Raw genomic sequence first — 16,009 nt, forward strand, 5'->3', positions numbered from 1 at the left:
AATTAATTTGGGGAATGTAATCAATAATGTTGTAAAGATTTTATAGGGTATTCGATGGACACGTCTCCCATTTCGGAGACCACCTCAGGGAAGACGTAGGTGCACGATCACTGCAATGTACACCTGAAGCTGAACAATTATGAATGCCAACTATAATTTTATATATATATATATGTATATATATGTATGTATATACTTACAAGAGGTGGAGTACAGCATTGGGAGTGGAGACAGTGGAAATATGATGGCTCGGTGTGTTGTCAGAGAGATAGTGGATGGGGTGAGGGGGTCCACAGTGTGAGGGATATAAATGATAAACGTCTAAGTATTACTTTGTCTTGTGCCCCTGAAACTAATAAAAAAATATGTATGTAATAAAAAAGGGGGGAAAAAGCAAACAATAAAGCAGGATTAGAAAACAGATTTTTCATAGCATGCCATCTTCAGCTGATTGGTATGATCTGCTTAGACTGCTGTGTGGACAAAGATTCCAAGGAGGTACCTTGGCTCCATGGGAAGGACTGCTGGAATTCTAGCGGTATCTGTAAACATGGGAAATAAACCTGAAAACAAAATACCAAACAGGAACATATTTTAGCACCAAATATACTGTTTTCTCATACTTCCTTCATTGTCCTCATTTCCCTACCCTGCCCTCCCACTTCAGGGTTTCTTATCACATCTCCCAGCTCTTATATCCATCCCCATGGGTCTTGGCTGTGGAAATGCTGTAATTACCTGTAACCTCACTAGCCATAGGAGAAGCTACAGGAGCACCAAGGCTGGTGGCTCCACCACCAAAGCCAGCACTGTTGCTCAGTCCACCACCAAAGCCAGCACCATGGCTCGGTCCACCACTGAAGCCAGCACTGGTGCACAGTCCACCACTGAAGCCAACAGTAGACCTGGGTCCACCATTGAAGCCAGTGCTGGTGCTGAGTTCGCCGGTAAAGCCAATGCTGGTGTTGGAACCACTGCCAAAGCCAATGATGGTACTCAGTCTTCCATCAAAGTTGGTATTAGACCCACTGCCAAAGTCATCACTTTGATGCTGAAGCTACCATAAAGCCAGCACTGGTGCCAAGTGTGCTGCCAAAACCAACATTGGTGCCCAGTCCACCACCAAAGCCATCGCTGGAGATCAGTCTGCCATCAAAGCCAGCACTGGTGCTCAGTTCACCACTGAAGCCAGCACTGGTGCTCAGTCTGCCACCAAATCCAGTGCTGGTACTTAACCCATTGCCAAAGCTAAATCCCACAGTGGTGCTGGGTCCATCACCAAAACTGGCACTGGTAGTTCCACTAAAGCAGGTGCTGGTGCTAAGAGGGCAACTAAAGTATAGGTTGGTGTTAGACACACTGCCAAAGCAGAGGCTGGTACTGGGAGTGCCACCAAACCCAATGCTGGTGCTGGGAGCACTGCCAAAGTCAGTAGCAGTGCTAAGTGCCCCACTGAAGTCAGCACTGGTGCTGAACCACCGCCAAAGACAGAGTTGGTGGTAGGTGCACCACTGAAACCGGTACTCGTGCTGACAGCACTGCTAAAACTAGCACTGGTGTTGAGTGCACCACTAATGTTGGCACTAGTGCCAGGAGAGCCACCGAAGCAGACATTGGTGCTTAGCGGACCGCCAAAATCAGCAATGGTGCTGGAAGAGCCAACAAAGGAGACACTGGTGCTGAGTGTGCTATCTAAACCAGTACTGGTGGTAGGAGAGCTACCGAAGCAGATACTAGTATTGAGTCTGCCACCACAGCTGGCACCAGAGCTGGGAGAGCCACCAAAGCAGACACTAGTGCTGAGTGTGCCACCAAAGCCAGTGCTGGTGCTAACTGCACCACTAAATACCACACTGGTGCTAGGTGCACTGCCAAAGCTGATACTGGTAACGAGTGCACTACTGAAGCCAGCAGTGGTGTTGAGTGTGCCTCCAAAGCCAGAGCTGGCTCCACTACTTAAACTGGTACTGGTGATGAGTGGACCACTGGGACTAGAGCTGACCCCACCACTGATGCTGGTACAAGGGGTGCCACCAAAGCTAATGCTGGCTTCACTGCTGAAACTGGTACTGGTGATGAGTGGACCACTGAGACTGGAGCTGACCCCACCACTGAAGCTGGCACTGGTACAAGGGGTGCCACCAAAACTAATCCTGGCTTCACTGTTGAAACTAGAGCTGGTGCTTGGTGTGCCACCAAAGCTAATGTTGGCTGTGCTGCTGAAGCTGGCACTGGTGCTGAGAGTGCCACTGAAGCTAATGCCAGCTCTGCCACCAAAGCCACCACTGGTTGCACCACTGATGCTAATACTAGCAACATCATGGAAGCTATCTCCTGCACTAGTTCCTCTGCTGAAGTTGATATTGGTGCTGGCATCTGCATTTTCTTGGGATTGGGCCTCAATTTCAAGTGAAATTCTGCTCCAGGCCTGACCATCATCGCCTAATTGTTCCCTTGTTAGGCAGTCAATATCCATGTCATCCCAATTCCAAGGCCCAGCCACAGCTTCCTCTCCAATTCCCATTTGGGCTCTTGCCTCAGCCCTGGCCTCAGCCTCAACCACAGCTACAGCTGCAGCCTGAACTTCCATCTCCACTGCCTCCCGGTACTGAGCAGCCCAGTCCTTGGGGTCTTTCTTCTGTACCTGAAATGGTAATGATAATCATTATAAATAAAATAACATTTATAATTACATATTACATACCTGCTTAATGGGCTTTATATAAAACTAATAGCAGTATTTTTTTTTTAAGTTCTTCGTTACTGGGGCTCTAGCATGGGTCAGTCTTGAGATCCAATTTTAGCTCTGAATACTTAGGTGCTGTGTGACCTTGGATAAGTTACTTAACCTTGTTGAGCATAAGTGTCTTCATCTGTAATATGGGAAATGATAAAAGAGTAAATATATTATGGATTGAATGTTTGCGTCCTCACCCCCCAGACTAAATTTCATATGGTAAGGCACCAGGCCCCAATGTGATTGTATAAAGATAGGACCTTTATGGAGGTAATTTTAAATGAAGTCAGAAGAGTGGGGCACTGATGCAATAGAATTAGTGTCCTTATAAGAAGAGGCTCTCGAATTGGACATAATTGACATATATAGAGCACTTCATCCTAAAACATCAGACTATACATTCTTTTCTAGTGTACATGGAACATTCTCAAGGATAGACCATATATTGGGACACAAAATCAGCCTCAGCAAATTTAAGAAGATTGAAATCATACCAAGCATATTCTCTGATCACAAAGCTTTGAAATTGGATATCAACTGCAAAAAGAAAGCAGGAAAAAACACAAATACATGGAGATTAAACAACATACTTTTAAAGAACGACTGGGTCAAAGAAGAAATTAGAGGAGAGCTCAAAAGATACATAGAAACAAATGACAATGAAAATACATCCTACCAAAATTTTTGGGATGCCGCGAAAGCAGTTTTAAGAGGGAAATTTATATCATTACAGGCCCATCTCAAGAAACAAGAAAAATCCCAAATAAATAACCTCATGTTACACCTTAAAAAACTAGAAAAAGAAGAACAAGCGAAACCCAAGGTCAGCAGAAGACAGGAAATAACAAAAATCAGAGCAGAACTAAATGAAATAGAGAACAAAAAGACAATAGAAAAAATTAATGTGACAAAAAGCTGGTTCTTTGAAAAGATTAACAAAATCGACAAACCCTTGGCTAGACTCACTAAGATAAAAAGAGAGAAGACACTAATTAACAAAATCAGAAATGAAAAAGGGGAAGTTATCACGGACACCACAGAAATACAAAGGATTATCCAAGAATACTATGAAGGACTATATGCCACCAAATTTAATAACTTAGAAGAAATGGACAAGTTCTTAGAAACATATAGCCTTCCAAGGCTGAATCATGAAGAACTGGAAAATCTTAACAGGCCGATCACCAGTAAGGAAATTGAATCAGTCATCAAAAACCTTCCCAAAATCAAAAGTCCTGGACCAGATGGCTTCACCAGTGAATTCTACCAAACTTTCAAAGAGGATCTAATACCAATCCTGCTCAAACTCTTCCAAAAAATTGAAGAAGAGTCAGTACTCCCTAACTCATTTTATGAGGCCAACATTACCCTGATACCAAAACCTGGTAAGGACAACACAAAAAAAGAAAACTACAGACCTATATCTCTGATGAATACAGATGCTAAAATCCTAAACAAAATTCTAGCAAATCGAATACAACAATGCATTAAAAAGATTATTCATCACGACCAAGTGGGGTTCATCCCCGGGGCACAAGGATGGTTCAACATTCGCAAATCCATCAATGTGATACATCACATAAACAAAATAAAGGACAAAAATCATATGATTCTATCAATTGATGCAGAAAAAGCATTTGATAAGATACAACATCCATTTATGATTAAAACACTTACTAAAATTGGTATAGAAGGAAAATACCTCAACATAATAAAGGCCATATACGACAAGCCCTCAGCTAACCTCATAATTAATGGTGAAAAGCTGAAGCCCTTTGCTCTACGTTCAGGAACACGACAAGGTTGTCCCCTATCACCTCTGCTTTTCAACATAGTGTTGGAAGTCCTCGCCAGAGCTATCAGGCAAGAGAAAGAAATAAAAGGCATCCAAATTGGGAATGAAGAAGTTAAATTGTCACTCTTTGCAGATGACATGATGCTATACATAGAAAACCCTAAAGACTCCACCAAAAAGCTATTAGAAACAATCAATGAATATAGTAAAGTTGCTGGCTACAAAATCAACGTACAAAAGTCCATTGCTTTCCTATATACCAACAATGAAATCTCAGAAAAAGAGATAGAAAAAAACAATTCCTTTTGCAATTGCAGCAAAAAGAATAAAATACCTAGGAATAAACTTAACCAAGGATGTGAAGGATTTATATGCTGAAAACTATAAGACATTTTTGAAAGAAATTGAAGAAGACACAAAGAAATGGAAAGACATTCGGTGCTCATGGATTGGAAGAATCAACATAGTTAAAATGGCCATATTACCCAAAGCCATATACAGATTTAATGCAATCCCCATTAAAATCCCAATGGCATTTTTTAAAGAAATAGAACAAAAAATCATCAGATTTGTTTGGAACCACAAAAGACCCCGAATAGCCAAAGCAATATTAAAAAAAAAGAACAATACTGGAGGTATCACACTCCCTGATTTTTCCTTGTACTACAGGGCTACAATAATCAAAACAGCTTGGTATTGGCGGAAAAACAGACACATAGACCAATGGAATAGAATTGAGAACCCAGAAATAAAACTACATAAATATGGACAGATAATTTTTGACAAAGAAGCTAAAAACATACAATGGATGAAAGACAGCCTCTTTAATAAATGGTGCAGGCAGAATTGGATAGCTACGTGCAAAAGAATGAAACTGGACTGCTATCTGTCACCATGTACCAAAATTAATTCAAAATGGATCAAAGACTTAAGCATAAGACCTGACACAATAAGCTGCATTGAAGAAAACATAGGTACTAAACTTATGGACCTTGGGTTCAAAGAGCATTTTATGAATTTGACTCCAAAGGCAATGGAAGTAAAAACTAAAATAAACAAATGGGATTATATGAAACTGAAAAGCTTCTGCACAGCAAAAGAAACTCTTGACAAAATAATGAGGCAACCAACTGAATGGGAGAAGATTTTCGCAAACAGTTCCTCTGATAAGGGTCTAATATCCAAAATATACAAGGAACTCATGAAACTCAACAACAAAAAAACAAACAACCCAATTGAAAAATGGACAGAGGACCTGAAGAGACATTTCTCCAAAGAGGATATACAAATGGCAAATAGACATATGAAAAAATGCTCAACATCGCTAATCATCAGAGAAATGCAAATGAAAACCACAATGAGATATCACCTCACCCCAGTCAGAATATCTTTCATCAACAAAACAAATAGTAACAAGTGTTGGAGAGGCTGTGGAGAAAAAGGAACTCTCATACACTGTTGGTGGGAATGCAGACTGGTGCAGCCGCTATGGAAGGCAGTGTGGAGGTTCCTCAAGAAATTACGAATAGAATTACCATATGACCCAGCAATCGCTCTCCTGGGTATCTACCCCAAAAATATAAACGCATTTCTCTATAGAGACACGTGTATGCCAATGTTCATTGCAGCTTTGTTTACGGTGGCCAAGACATGGAAACAACCAAAATGTCCTTCGATAGATGAATGGATAAAGAAGTTGTGGTACATATACACAATGGAATACTATTCGGCGTTAAGGAAAGATGATATAGGAACATTTGTGACAACATGGATGGATCTCGAGAGAATAATGCTAAGTGAAACAAGTCAGACAGAAAAAGCAGAGAACCCTATGATTTCACTGATATGTGGTATATAAACCAAAAAGAAGAAGACAAACAAATGAGAAACAAAAACTCATAGACACAGACAATAATTTAGTGGTTACCAGAGGGTAAGGGGGTGGGGGGTGGGTGATGAGGGTAAAGGGGATCAAATATATGGTGATGGAAGGAGAACTGACTCTGGGTGGTGAACACACAATGGGATTTATAGACGATGTAATACAGAATTGTACACCTGAAATCTATGTAAATTTACTAACAATTGTCACCCCAATAAAATTAATTTAAAAAAAAAAAAAAAGAAGAGGCTCTCTCCCCACCATGTGAAGAAGGCATCTCTCTGCAAGCCAGGCAGAGAGGCTTCAACAGGAACTGACTCTGCTGAACCTTAATGTGGGACTTCTAGCCTCTAGGACCATGAGAAAATAAATTTGTCATTTAAGCCACCCATTCTATGGTATTTTGTTATGGCAGCCTGAGCGGACTAATACAAAGTATGAAGATGAATGAAACAATGCAAACTATGTTGAGCAGCACTCTGCCATATTGATGAAATTCTATATGTTTATATATGAACTGTGGGCTGCCCTGTACCTGCCCATCTCTGCCCATAGCCTACCCCAATGAGCAGCAACCCATACCTTTCATATGCCACGTTAGGGCAGGATTTCTATTACCTTGCATGCAAACTTGAGGACTTTCATCTTGCTAGTCTCATGGTAGGAGCGCAAGCCCCAGAATTCATATTCAGGTAGTCTGCTTTTGGGGACCCTCTTGTATTCCAGGTATCTTGGAGAAAGGAAAATGAAACTGTCTTCTAACTAAGCAAATCTGTCGACTAACCACTGGACACCAGGTGGCAACTTCCATTAAACAAATATAAACTCAGTTCCTAGAGAAGGATTTCCAAGACCTTCCTTCCCCAGACTCACTCCCAAACAGTTCATGGTCTTGGTCTCCAGTATTGAGCCATTTCTCTTTGGCTCTGTGCAAAGTAGTCACTTGATGATGCAGGGGAAGCGTGTATAGAGCATGATGTCACAGGAAAGCTAAAGTATCCTGCCAGCTGTGAGGAGTAAACCCAAGTTCTTTTTGGGTGTGTTGTAAACAAAGGAGCCATTCTTCAGGCACCCTGTTCTGAGCATACCCCATAACATGGGTCTTCTGTTTGATCTGGCCCAGCCTTCGAATGGTCCACCCATGGGAACTGTGGACAGCACTCAGTTTTAGGACACAGGATGATCATGCCTTTAAAGCTAGTGTAAGAAAAGGACTGCACAAGTACTTCCTGAACCAGACCAGCACACCCAGAACACTTCAGGGCCTGACAAAGTGCTAAAACACCACTTACTTCTGCTTCATGAACTCGTCTGTGATGAGTTCCTCACTTCCCCAAAGAGCGAGTGCCTCACCCTGACAATAGGAAAAATAACCCATGAACAGAGGTCAGAATTTCCCAGATGAGAGTAGAGGCATTTCCCAAAATGGAAGAGAATTCTCCAGCACATGAGGCCATCTCAATGAAGCCAGGAAAGTAGTGAATACATACATGGTCACTAGAAGAAGGCCAAATGGTTCTTTGTCAGGGATGCCCCAAAGGTCTATCTTATATTTCATACTAACACAGACAGGGGACATAGGGGGCACAGGTTTCAGAGAATTCAGGACCTCTACCCAATCTGGCACCCCTATCCACTCCACCAGACCACCAGGCTGATACAATCCTGGGACCATCCTCTCTTGCCAAAGGACAACATGGACAGCAAGTGCTGAGAAAGACCAGTCATACCCAGGGCACAGCCCCAACTTGCGCAGCACCTCCCAGATGACAGCTGCAAGGGGAGGCAAGAGACAGGGACAGAAAATGAACACATGGAATTCCAACGGTGGTCACTCATTCAGCTGCACGCACAGCCACTCACCCTCATTGACCTTGTTGCCATTCATAAAAATGACACTCAGAATCACCATGAGAAGACCTAGTTTGGGGTATATCCTTGGTCTTCGGGGAATAGGACAGAGAGAATGTTTATGTCCAGCAGTCATCTGCAAAAATCACACCAGCCAGCTCACCAGGCTAGCTTCTCCCAGATTCCTCAGATATGGGAGAGTTCTGCCCAGTCTATGCTTCAAGCTCTTTGTGACCCTGGGCAAGGCACTTATAGACTCTTGAGCCTCCATTCATATTCAGTAAAATGGGAAAATCACATCCTCCCCTCCCCAGGTTGCTGAGAGGATGGAAGAAATCCTGACAACCTGGTAGGACCCAAGCACTCAGTCGATGTGAGTCCCTTCTTTCTCTCCCGGGCCCCTCAGCCCTAAAAGAATCTTAGGTACAGCCCCATGGATGCTCCTGCCCTTCACGTATCATGACCCAACCACACCAGGAAGCCCTCCCATGAGAACCACTCTACCGAGGCCAGTAGGAAGAGACAAGCAATGACAGGTCTGCTTTCCTGTGAAGCTTCCGGAGAAACAGACGACCTGACAGGAGGAATGCCCTGCCCCAGGCTTCCACACCCTTCAGTCATAATCAGGCACCACTAATGTGTGCAGAGCTCCAACAGCATGCGGGAGCTGAAACGGGCTTTTTTGGCCACCTTTCCTGACTCTCTAAGGAAATGTGGGAACAACAGCAGAAGCCTCCCTCCCACCCCAGCCCTTTACCAGCTTACGTTCCCAGTATGCCTGCAGAGGATTCCTGAGTGCTGATGAGAATATACAAGCTACTCTCCTTATCAATTTCCTTCAGATTGACTCGAAACATCTGCCAAGTAAAAGAATAACCTGTCAGATCACAAAATTTTCAGTCTAGGCATCAATGAGCTTCCGGAGCATCCTGTGTACTGAGAGAGAGAGAGAGAGAGAGAGAGAGAGAGAGAGAGAGAGAGAGAGAGAGAGAGAGAGAGAGAGAGAGAGAGAGAGAGATCAGTGAGATAATGTAAATAAAGCACTTAGCTAAGTGGCCAGCACACAGCAAACAGGCAACAAATGTGCCATTGTTATCAACATCATCCTTGTGATTAGTGGGTATCTACGGAGACAGAATGGGGAATGGAAGGGACAGGTGAGCATCTGAAATACATCATAGGACATATCTAGCAGCAAACAGAAGCCAGGACTAAGTTGGGTGGCTTGAGTCCTAGCTGTGCTGTTACCACTGACTTGCTGTGTGACCCTGGGTTAGTCTATGCCTCTCCCTAGGCCACTGTCTGCCCATCAACACAGTGATGGGCTGGGTTAGCAAGTCTGTGTGGTCCCCCCAGAAAGGACATGTATGCCTTTGTTCGATTCAAGGCTTCCCCATTGTGTCCATCCCCCAAGGCTGCCCCTTCACCTTCTCCAAAGCGTAGCTTGCTCGTTCAGTAATCTCTGGGAAATATTTACCATATTGTTGGATGACATCCTTCAGCATATCTGCAGGAATGGAGAAGTGGGAGCAACTGTGCTGAGCAGGGGCCACAAAGCTGCAGCCCTTTTGCCAGCCTTGTGGGGTCAGTGCAATCTGAGTCCTAAACTGTGTTAAAGCAAGATGCCAGCCATGGCAGAATGTGAGGAGGGTAGGGGAGGACATATGAGAGAATGAGGAGGCCATAAAGGTAAATGGTTAGCTCCATGGCATGGGAGAGAGGGGAGTAAAGAGGAGTTCAGGGAGGAGGGTTGGTATGACTCTACCTGAGCGTTTGATGGGGATCTTTGTCTGGTCCTTAACCAACAGGTATTTCACCAACTTATTTGCCTGGGAGAAGAGGAATACATCGGGAAATCTTAGTATGTTTTCATAAAACTTGGAAGGACAACAGAGAAGAGGGAAGGTGAAGAAGAGACTGGGCAACATAGGATTCTTACCCTTTCTTGCAAAATGGCCACATCTCGGGGTGGCAGAGGCCTCCGGCCCCATGGGATCCACCTGTAATTACTGCCACCTTTCTCTTCCCCATTCAGATACTTGGACTGCATCACCAGAAAGAAGGAAGGTCCAGAGTCACCAGGTGAAAGAGATGGTTCTGTCTCCTTACGCTGCCTCCTCCTGAAAGTCCCCTACATCCTCCCTGTAGTGGATCCTGACCTAACCATTGGCCACCCTTCATCCGAGACTTGTCTTTCACCTTTCTTCCTGGAAGGCATTTCATTTCCCTGCCAGGAAAGGAGCAACCAAAGGGCCGAGCCTGGGGTTCCACTTCTTTTGGCCACCACTGATTCTGCTATCTCTACCCCTTGGACAAGTCACTTCACCTCTCTGGGACTCAGTTTTCTTATCTGTAAAACTGGGACCTATGATCCCTAGCTGGTAAGAGTTACTTTCAAAACATAAGAACATAACCTGTGTGACTATACCCAACACAAAGCCTGCCACCTGGTAAGTACTATGTAAATACAAGTTGAATTATATATAGGTTGTAGCTAAGTGTATGAATGTCTTATTTCCCCACCAATCTGAGCTTCCAGGGAGCAGGAACTACATCACATTCTTCTCAGCACCTCTCACAGCCTATGTGAGCACTGGGACTAGCTCAGAGTAAAAAGGCTCAGTAAAATTTTGTAGAATAAATGAATAAACCAGGAGGATAAGAATGGAAACAAAGGGCAAAGTTAAGGATAGTGTGTCAGAGATCTCACCTTTCCGTTCCTCTTGCCCCGAGTCCTGATTGTGGGCTCCAGACTCAACTGAGCCAGGTAGTCATCTGCCAGGGCCTGGACAGTAAAAGCAACCTGAGTCTCAAGGGCACTTATGTTGGTCTGAGAGCTGGGAATCTGGGCCTGGGATCCTTGGTCAACAATTTGAATCTGGCTGTCAGCTGCCCTGGACTTAGTAGCAGTCTTCCGGGCCCTGGACCCTCTCTTAGCCCGGAAGTTGGCTGTTAGGGCTTGGTTTGTAACCATTTGAGTAACAAGTAGGGCCTCAGAGATCTCATAAGCAGAAGTTTCACCCTATTGGTAGCTTTCATGCCTTTGGATTTTGGGGGCCCGAGAGCTGCTGCTGAGGCCTCAAACTGCCTGATAGCTCTTTCAGTGGCATTTGGGGCCTCTGGGAGTTCTGTGTCAGTATTTGTTCCTTTAACAGTTGCCTTCTTGTCTTTGGAGGCTTTTTCAGTTTGAATGGAGGCTGCTGTGGCCTTGGTATTGGTTGTCTCATTGGTAATTTGACCTTGAGTGGTAGTTGTGTTGGTGGTAGTTGAAGCCCATGAGATCTCAATGGCACTAACTATGGCCTTATTAGCAGCCTTCTTAGCTTTGGGAGCTTTCTTAGGCTTGGTGGAGGCTATCAAGGACTGGAAGTTGGCTGACTTACCGGCAAGTGGAGGCTGGGTACTCTGTGGGGTGACTGGTAGGTTTAGGGCCTGCAAAGGTGACTTGATCTGTGTAGTGAAATTCTCACTGCCAGCTGGAGATTGGGAGCCTTAGGCTGCCTTAGCAATGATTCTCTTTGTCTTGCTGGCTTTCTTAGGCTGAGTGGTAACTGAAGAAGCCTGAGTGCTGGCTGCCTCAATGGTAGCTGAAGCCTGGTTGATCTGGGGGATGATTGGCAGTTTTAAAGCCTGAAAAGGTATTGTAGGCTTGTTAGTGGTAATCACACTGGCAGATGGGATTGGAGGGGCAGCATGTATGGTATTAGTAGTAGTCTTAATAGTGGCCGTCTTGGTTTTGCTTTTCTTAGGCCGGTTGGCAACTGGTGCCAGGGGCCAGGGGGTCCTTTGTTGCCGCCAAGAGAGTGTGCATCAGCAAGACACTGTCCTCTTCAGTGGTCTCAACCTGTACATCTAGAGAGAAGTGAAGCTTCCTCTACCAACACTAAACTCCCAGGGGGAAGCAGAGGGCCCTACACACTTATAATTATGATCTGCTTATCCGTCTGAGCTCCCTGCAGCCCACCATTTTCATGAAGACCTCCCTCTGATCAGTGAGAAGAGGAGGGTAAGGTAAGAGGAAGGGGGCAAAAGAAAGAGACAGGCGGGTGTTTTTGTCCTCCTCCTCCACCATGCAGGGGATGAGTAAGACAGGCCAGGCAGGAAATTATGTAACTAAAGAGTGCTAGGGGGCTCAAGAGCAGGAAGTGAATATAGGATGGGGCAGATGTGCTGGTGAGAATGCAGAGAGGCCTCACCTGGAACGGGGACATCCTATAACTGTAGTCATTTCGCCTATCCATTTTTCTGGAAGGCCAGGTAACAGTTGAGCCTGATGGGAAGGGGTCTGAGTTAGGGAAGAATAAAAGAGAGGTGGAAATTCATCAGACATCCTGCCTATCCTGAAAGAGTGCAGAATTTCATCTAACCTTGGGCCCCAAACCCTCAACTACTGGGTTCTCAGACCTACAAACCTAGACCGTCTGGTTTCCAAACCCTAGACCTTTTGCCTACAAGAAATCAGGTCAGTTCTACCACCTCGCCCTTTCACCCTACACACGCCCCCTACCACAACTTAATAGTGAGCTTAGGCACCGATCAGATGCGGGGTGGGGAGGGGTCGGGTGGCGGCACCCCGATCTAAGGCCCTCAGCGCGCAAGCGGCTTTGGTGGACCGAACAGTCTGACCACCTCAATCTGACGTACACTCCCTGTTCTCAGAGCAAAAGAACACCTTGGCCCACCCGTGACACACTCTTTCTAAACTGTATCACATCTCAGTCCAACCCTTCCCCCAATACGGACCCCTCCCTCCGCTCTGCAGTTCCTCTTTGCACCGCCCCTTCCCCAACACCGCCTACCTTTCCTCAGCTGTACAGCCACTCACTGCCCCTTCCAGATAAGCCCCTTCCTCCACTCTCAGTATTTCTCCGTACCTCCCCTTCCTTTAATACGCCCCCTCCTATCTATCTGCAGTAAGTCCCTGCACTGCCCCTACCCCAACACCGCTACCCCCACATCCACGTCTGCAAGTGACAGGTCCCGCCTTTTCTGCAACATGGATACCCCACCCACAAATCCAACGGTACTATGTTTTTGTGTATTCCTTGTTCCCGGACCCTACCAGGTTCTGTCCCTTCCTTTTTCAAACCAGAATCAACTGGCTACCACCCATCTCTTCCCCCCTCTGAGCCAGGTCATTACAGCTGTTCAAATGGGAATCTGCCCCATCCTTTCCCTAGGTCCCGATCCTTACTTTCTGTGGACCAAACCAGATACTGACCCCTTTCTCCAGCCTAAGGGAGTCCTGAAATCACCTATTGCCCTCCCAAACTGGATTCTGCTCATTTCTTCCTGTTTTCTGAATGATTTATTGATCTCTCCTTTCTGCATTACCAAACGAGTCTGCATCGCTAGTTTCTGAGGCCCAAACAGGGTCCACATCTCTCCTTTCTGTCGCCCAAAGGAGATTCTGTCCCCTCTTTCCTCCTGAACAATTCGGGTCCAGGCACCTATAAAACCCAACCACTTCGATGCAGTTAGCTCCTCGATGCAGTTAGCTCCTGAACGCCTAGCAGGTTTTCTTCAAACCTTCAGGGCATGTGGAGTCAAGCACGTCGAAGCTGCAAGCTCAGAGGCCCCCAAAGAGTCTTCAATAAAGTGGAGCACCTTAGCTCACCTTGTCCTTTTGAGTCCAGAAGGCGTCAGCTCTCTCCAAGCCTCTCCTTAGGTCTGAGCCTGTCAGCTAACCCCTCCCCAGCCAGAACTGGTCCTGCCCCTTTCTGCCTCTGGAGAGGTCTCCTTCCCTGCCTATCAACCCCCTCACCCCCACTTCCATCTTTCCATTCTCCTCAATGTGGTCTCCTTTCTGTTTACTACCCCTTATTCAGCAATCACTCTCTCCTATTCTCACTTGATTTCTCTATCCCCTGCCCTGTATCACCATCCCCATTTGATTCCTCTGTTCCCCCTCAGAGACACACGCTGCTCTGAGCTCCCACACTAATGCTTGCTACATCGCCCTCTATACCAACACTAGTTACATAGTGAGTTGCTGTAGTGTGTGTGTGGGTCTGTCTCCCCAGGAATGGCTCAGGGAGGCAGGGAACTAGGTCATATTAATTTCTGTCTTTCAAATATGACAAGATTAAAGCTAAGCACTAAAAGATAGGGTGCCCCCACATCATATGCAATTCAGAATAAAAACAGTAAATATAAGAAAGTCTACCAAAGGTTTTTATTTATTCCCTGATGACTATATTGATGCTTTTAAAGAATATCAACATAGCTGAAAATTTTTATGGCTGACATGTTCCTCCTTTAGTTGTACACTAAGCAAGTACTTAGCCTCACTCTCTCTCTGTCTCTCTCTCTGTCTCTCTCTCTCTCCCTTCCTCTCTCTCAATGGAGCACTGCTCCCCAAAACAGAAAACAGGTCTCTTTGGGCACTCATTTATTCACTCAGTCATTAAATATTTGTGAGCACACAGCTGTCCCAAGCCTCTTGTTGGATGTTGGGCAAAGACAAGTAAGATAAGATGCCTGTCCTCAAAGAACTCATATTTATTCTTAAGTCCTAAAACAACCATGGAGGAAGAACTAATACTATCATCATTTCACAGTTGATGAAATTAATGTCCCAGAAGTTGAAGTACCTTGTCTAAAGGCACATGGCCAGTAAGTGACAGAAGCAGGATATAAATCCACATCTGGTTGATTCCAAAGCCTGACACTCACCATGCTAGGGCTGATACTTGGTCTACTGAAGGGAAAAGAAAAGAATCCCATATTGGCCCTGTACTTTTCTTTTCTCCTCTCTCTTCCTCTCTTTTCTCTTGCCCGTCCTAACACCCTTATCTACCTGCCCCCTTCCCTCCCTCTGTCCAAATCTTCTCCTCTCTCTCTCCTATTTCTTCGTTCTATTCATGTACTTTGTCTTTCTCTAATGCACTGGTGAAGAGTTTCCCAATGGTTTCAAATGTGCCCAAACCCATGCTAAGCATTGGAGATGCAAAAATGGATGAGATTCAAACCCTGTGCTTGAAGAGGTCTTCATTTAACTGGCATGCATAAGAATACTTCATGTCACCTAGGAATCCCAGAGCAGGGTACTGAGGGAGCTCACAGAGGAAACCACCAAAAGGAAGACACTGAAAACTTCCAGAAAGGGTATATTTGATCTGGGTCCTGTGGGAGGAGTAGGACATTTGCAGAAAAGAAGGAGAAAAGAAAGAGTTCTCCTGGAGGACTTTAGGCTCTGAGGGGCTCCTCTTGAGAGTAGGTGCACATGGCCCATTGGCGGATGGCTCTCTGCCATAATGTGCCTGCTTCCCATCTGCTTCATTCACTCCATTCTCACGGAGGCCCTCACAATCATATTTCAAAGCACAAAGCTAGCCATAACTACAGCTTCCAAGGGTCCTCTTGGCCTGCAGGCTTAAATCCAAGCTCCTTAGCCTGTCATTCAAGACCCTCCACAATAGGCCCCTGCCAGTCTCTCAGGCCTCAGTCACAGCGAATGACTCATCATCCCCCCAAACACTTCTGCTTTCTACCAATGCCTCACCTTTGCTCAAGCTGTTCCTCCTCCTGGAATGTCTTTGTTCCCCACTCCAACCACAACCTCATGCCTGCCTATAAAAGGCCTGCCCTCCTAAAAGGACTGGTTCAAATGCTGCTTTCTCCAAGAAACCTTCTCAGATCACCCGAAGATAATTAGTCTTTTATTTCCCCCTTACTCTTTTGCATGGCTCTCTCAGAACACTTAAATTGGGTGAGTGCTCTCTGTTTACCGGTTTATTCTCTG

General features: G+C 45.2%; 1 protein-coding gene across 1 annotated transcript; it reads right to left on the reverse strand.

Moving 5' to 3' along the window:
* Window positions 1–749: 749 nt before the first annotated feature.
* On the reverse strand, window positions 750–12,506 carry TRO (trophinin; the record flags this gene model as incomplete). The annotated part of the gene is given in 19 exon segments (XM_081042487.1): window positions 750–770; window positions 773–1,045; window positions 1,047–1,477; window positions 1,480–2,644; window positions 7,033–7,144; window positions 7,707–7,737; window positions 7,740–7,768; window positions 8,145–8,187; window positions 8,278–8,357; window positions 9,031–9,122; window positions 9,693–9,772; window positions 10,031–10,094; window positions 10,205–10,309; window positions 10,976–11,289; window positions 11,292–11,757; window positions 11,761–12,034; window positions 12,036–12,136; window positions 12,138–12,176; window positions 12,462–12,506. Coding segments are annotated over 19 exon segments (3,765 nt in total).
* Between the last annotated feature and the right edge of the window lie 3,503 nt (window positions 12,507–16,009).

The sequence above is a fragment of the Rhinolophus hipposideros genome (assembly GCF_964194185.1).
Source record: "Rhinolophus hipposideros genome assembly, chromosome: X".
Taxonomy (NCBI): domain Eukaryota; kingdom Metazoa; phylum Chordata; class Mammalia; order Chiroptera; family Rhinolophidae; genus Rhinolophus; species Rhinolophus hipposideros.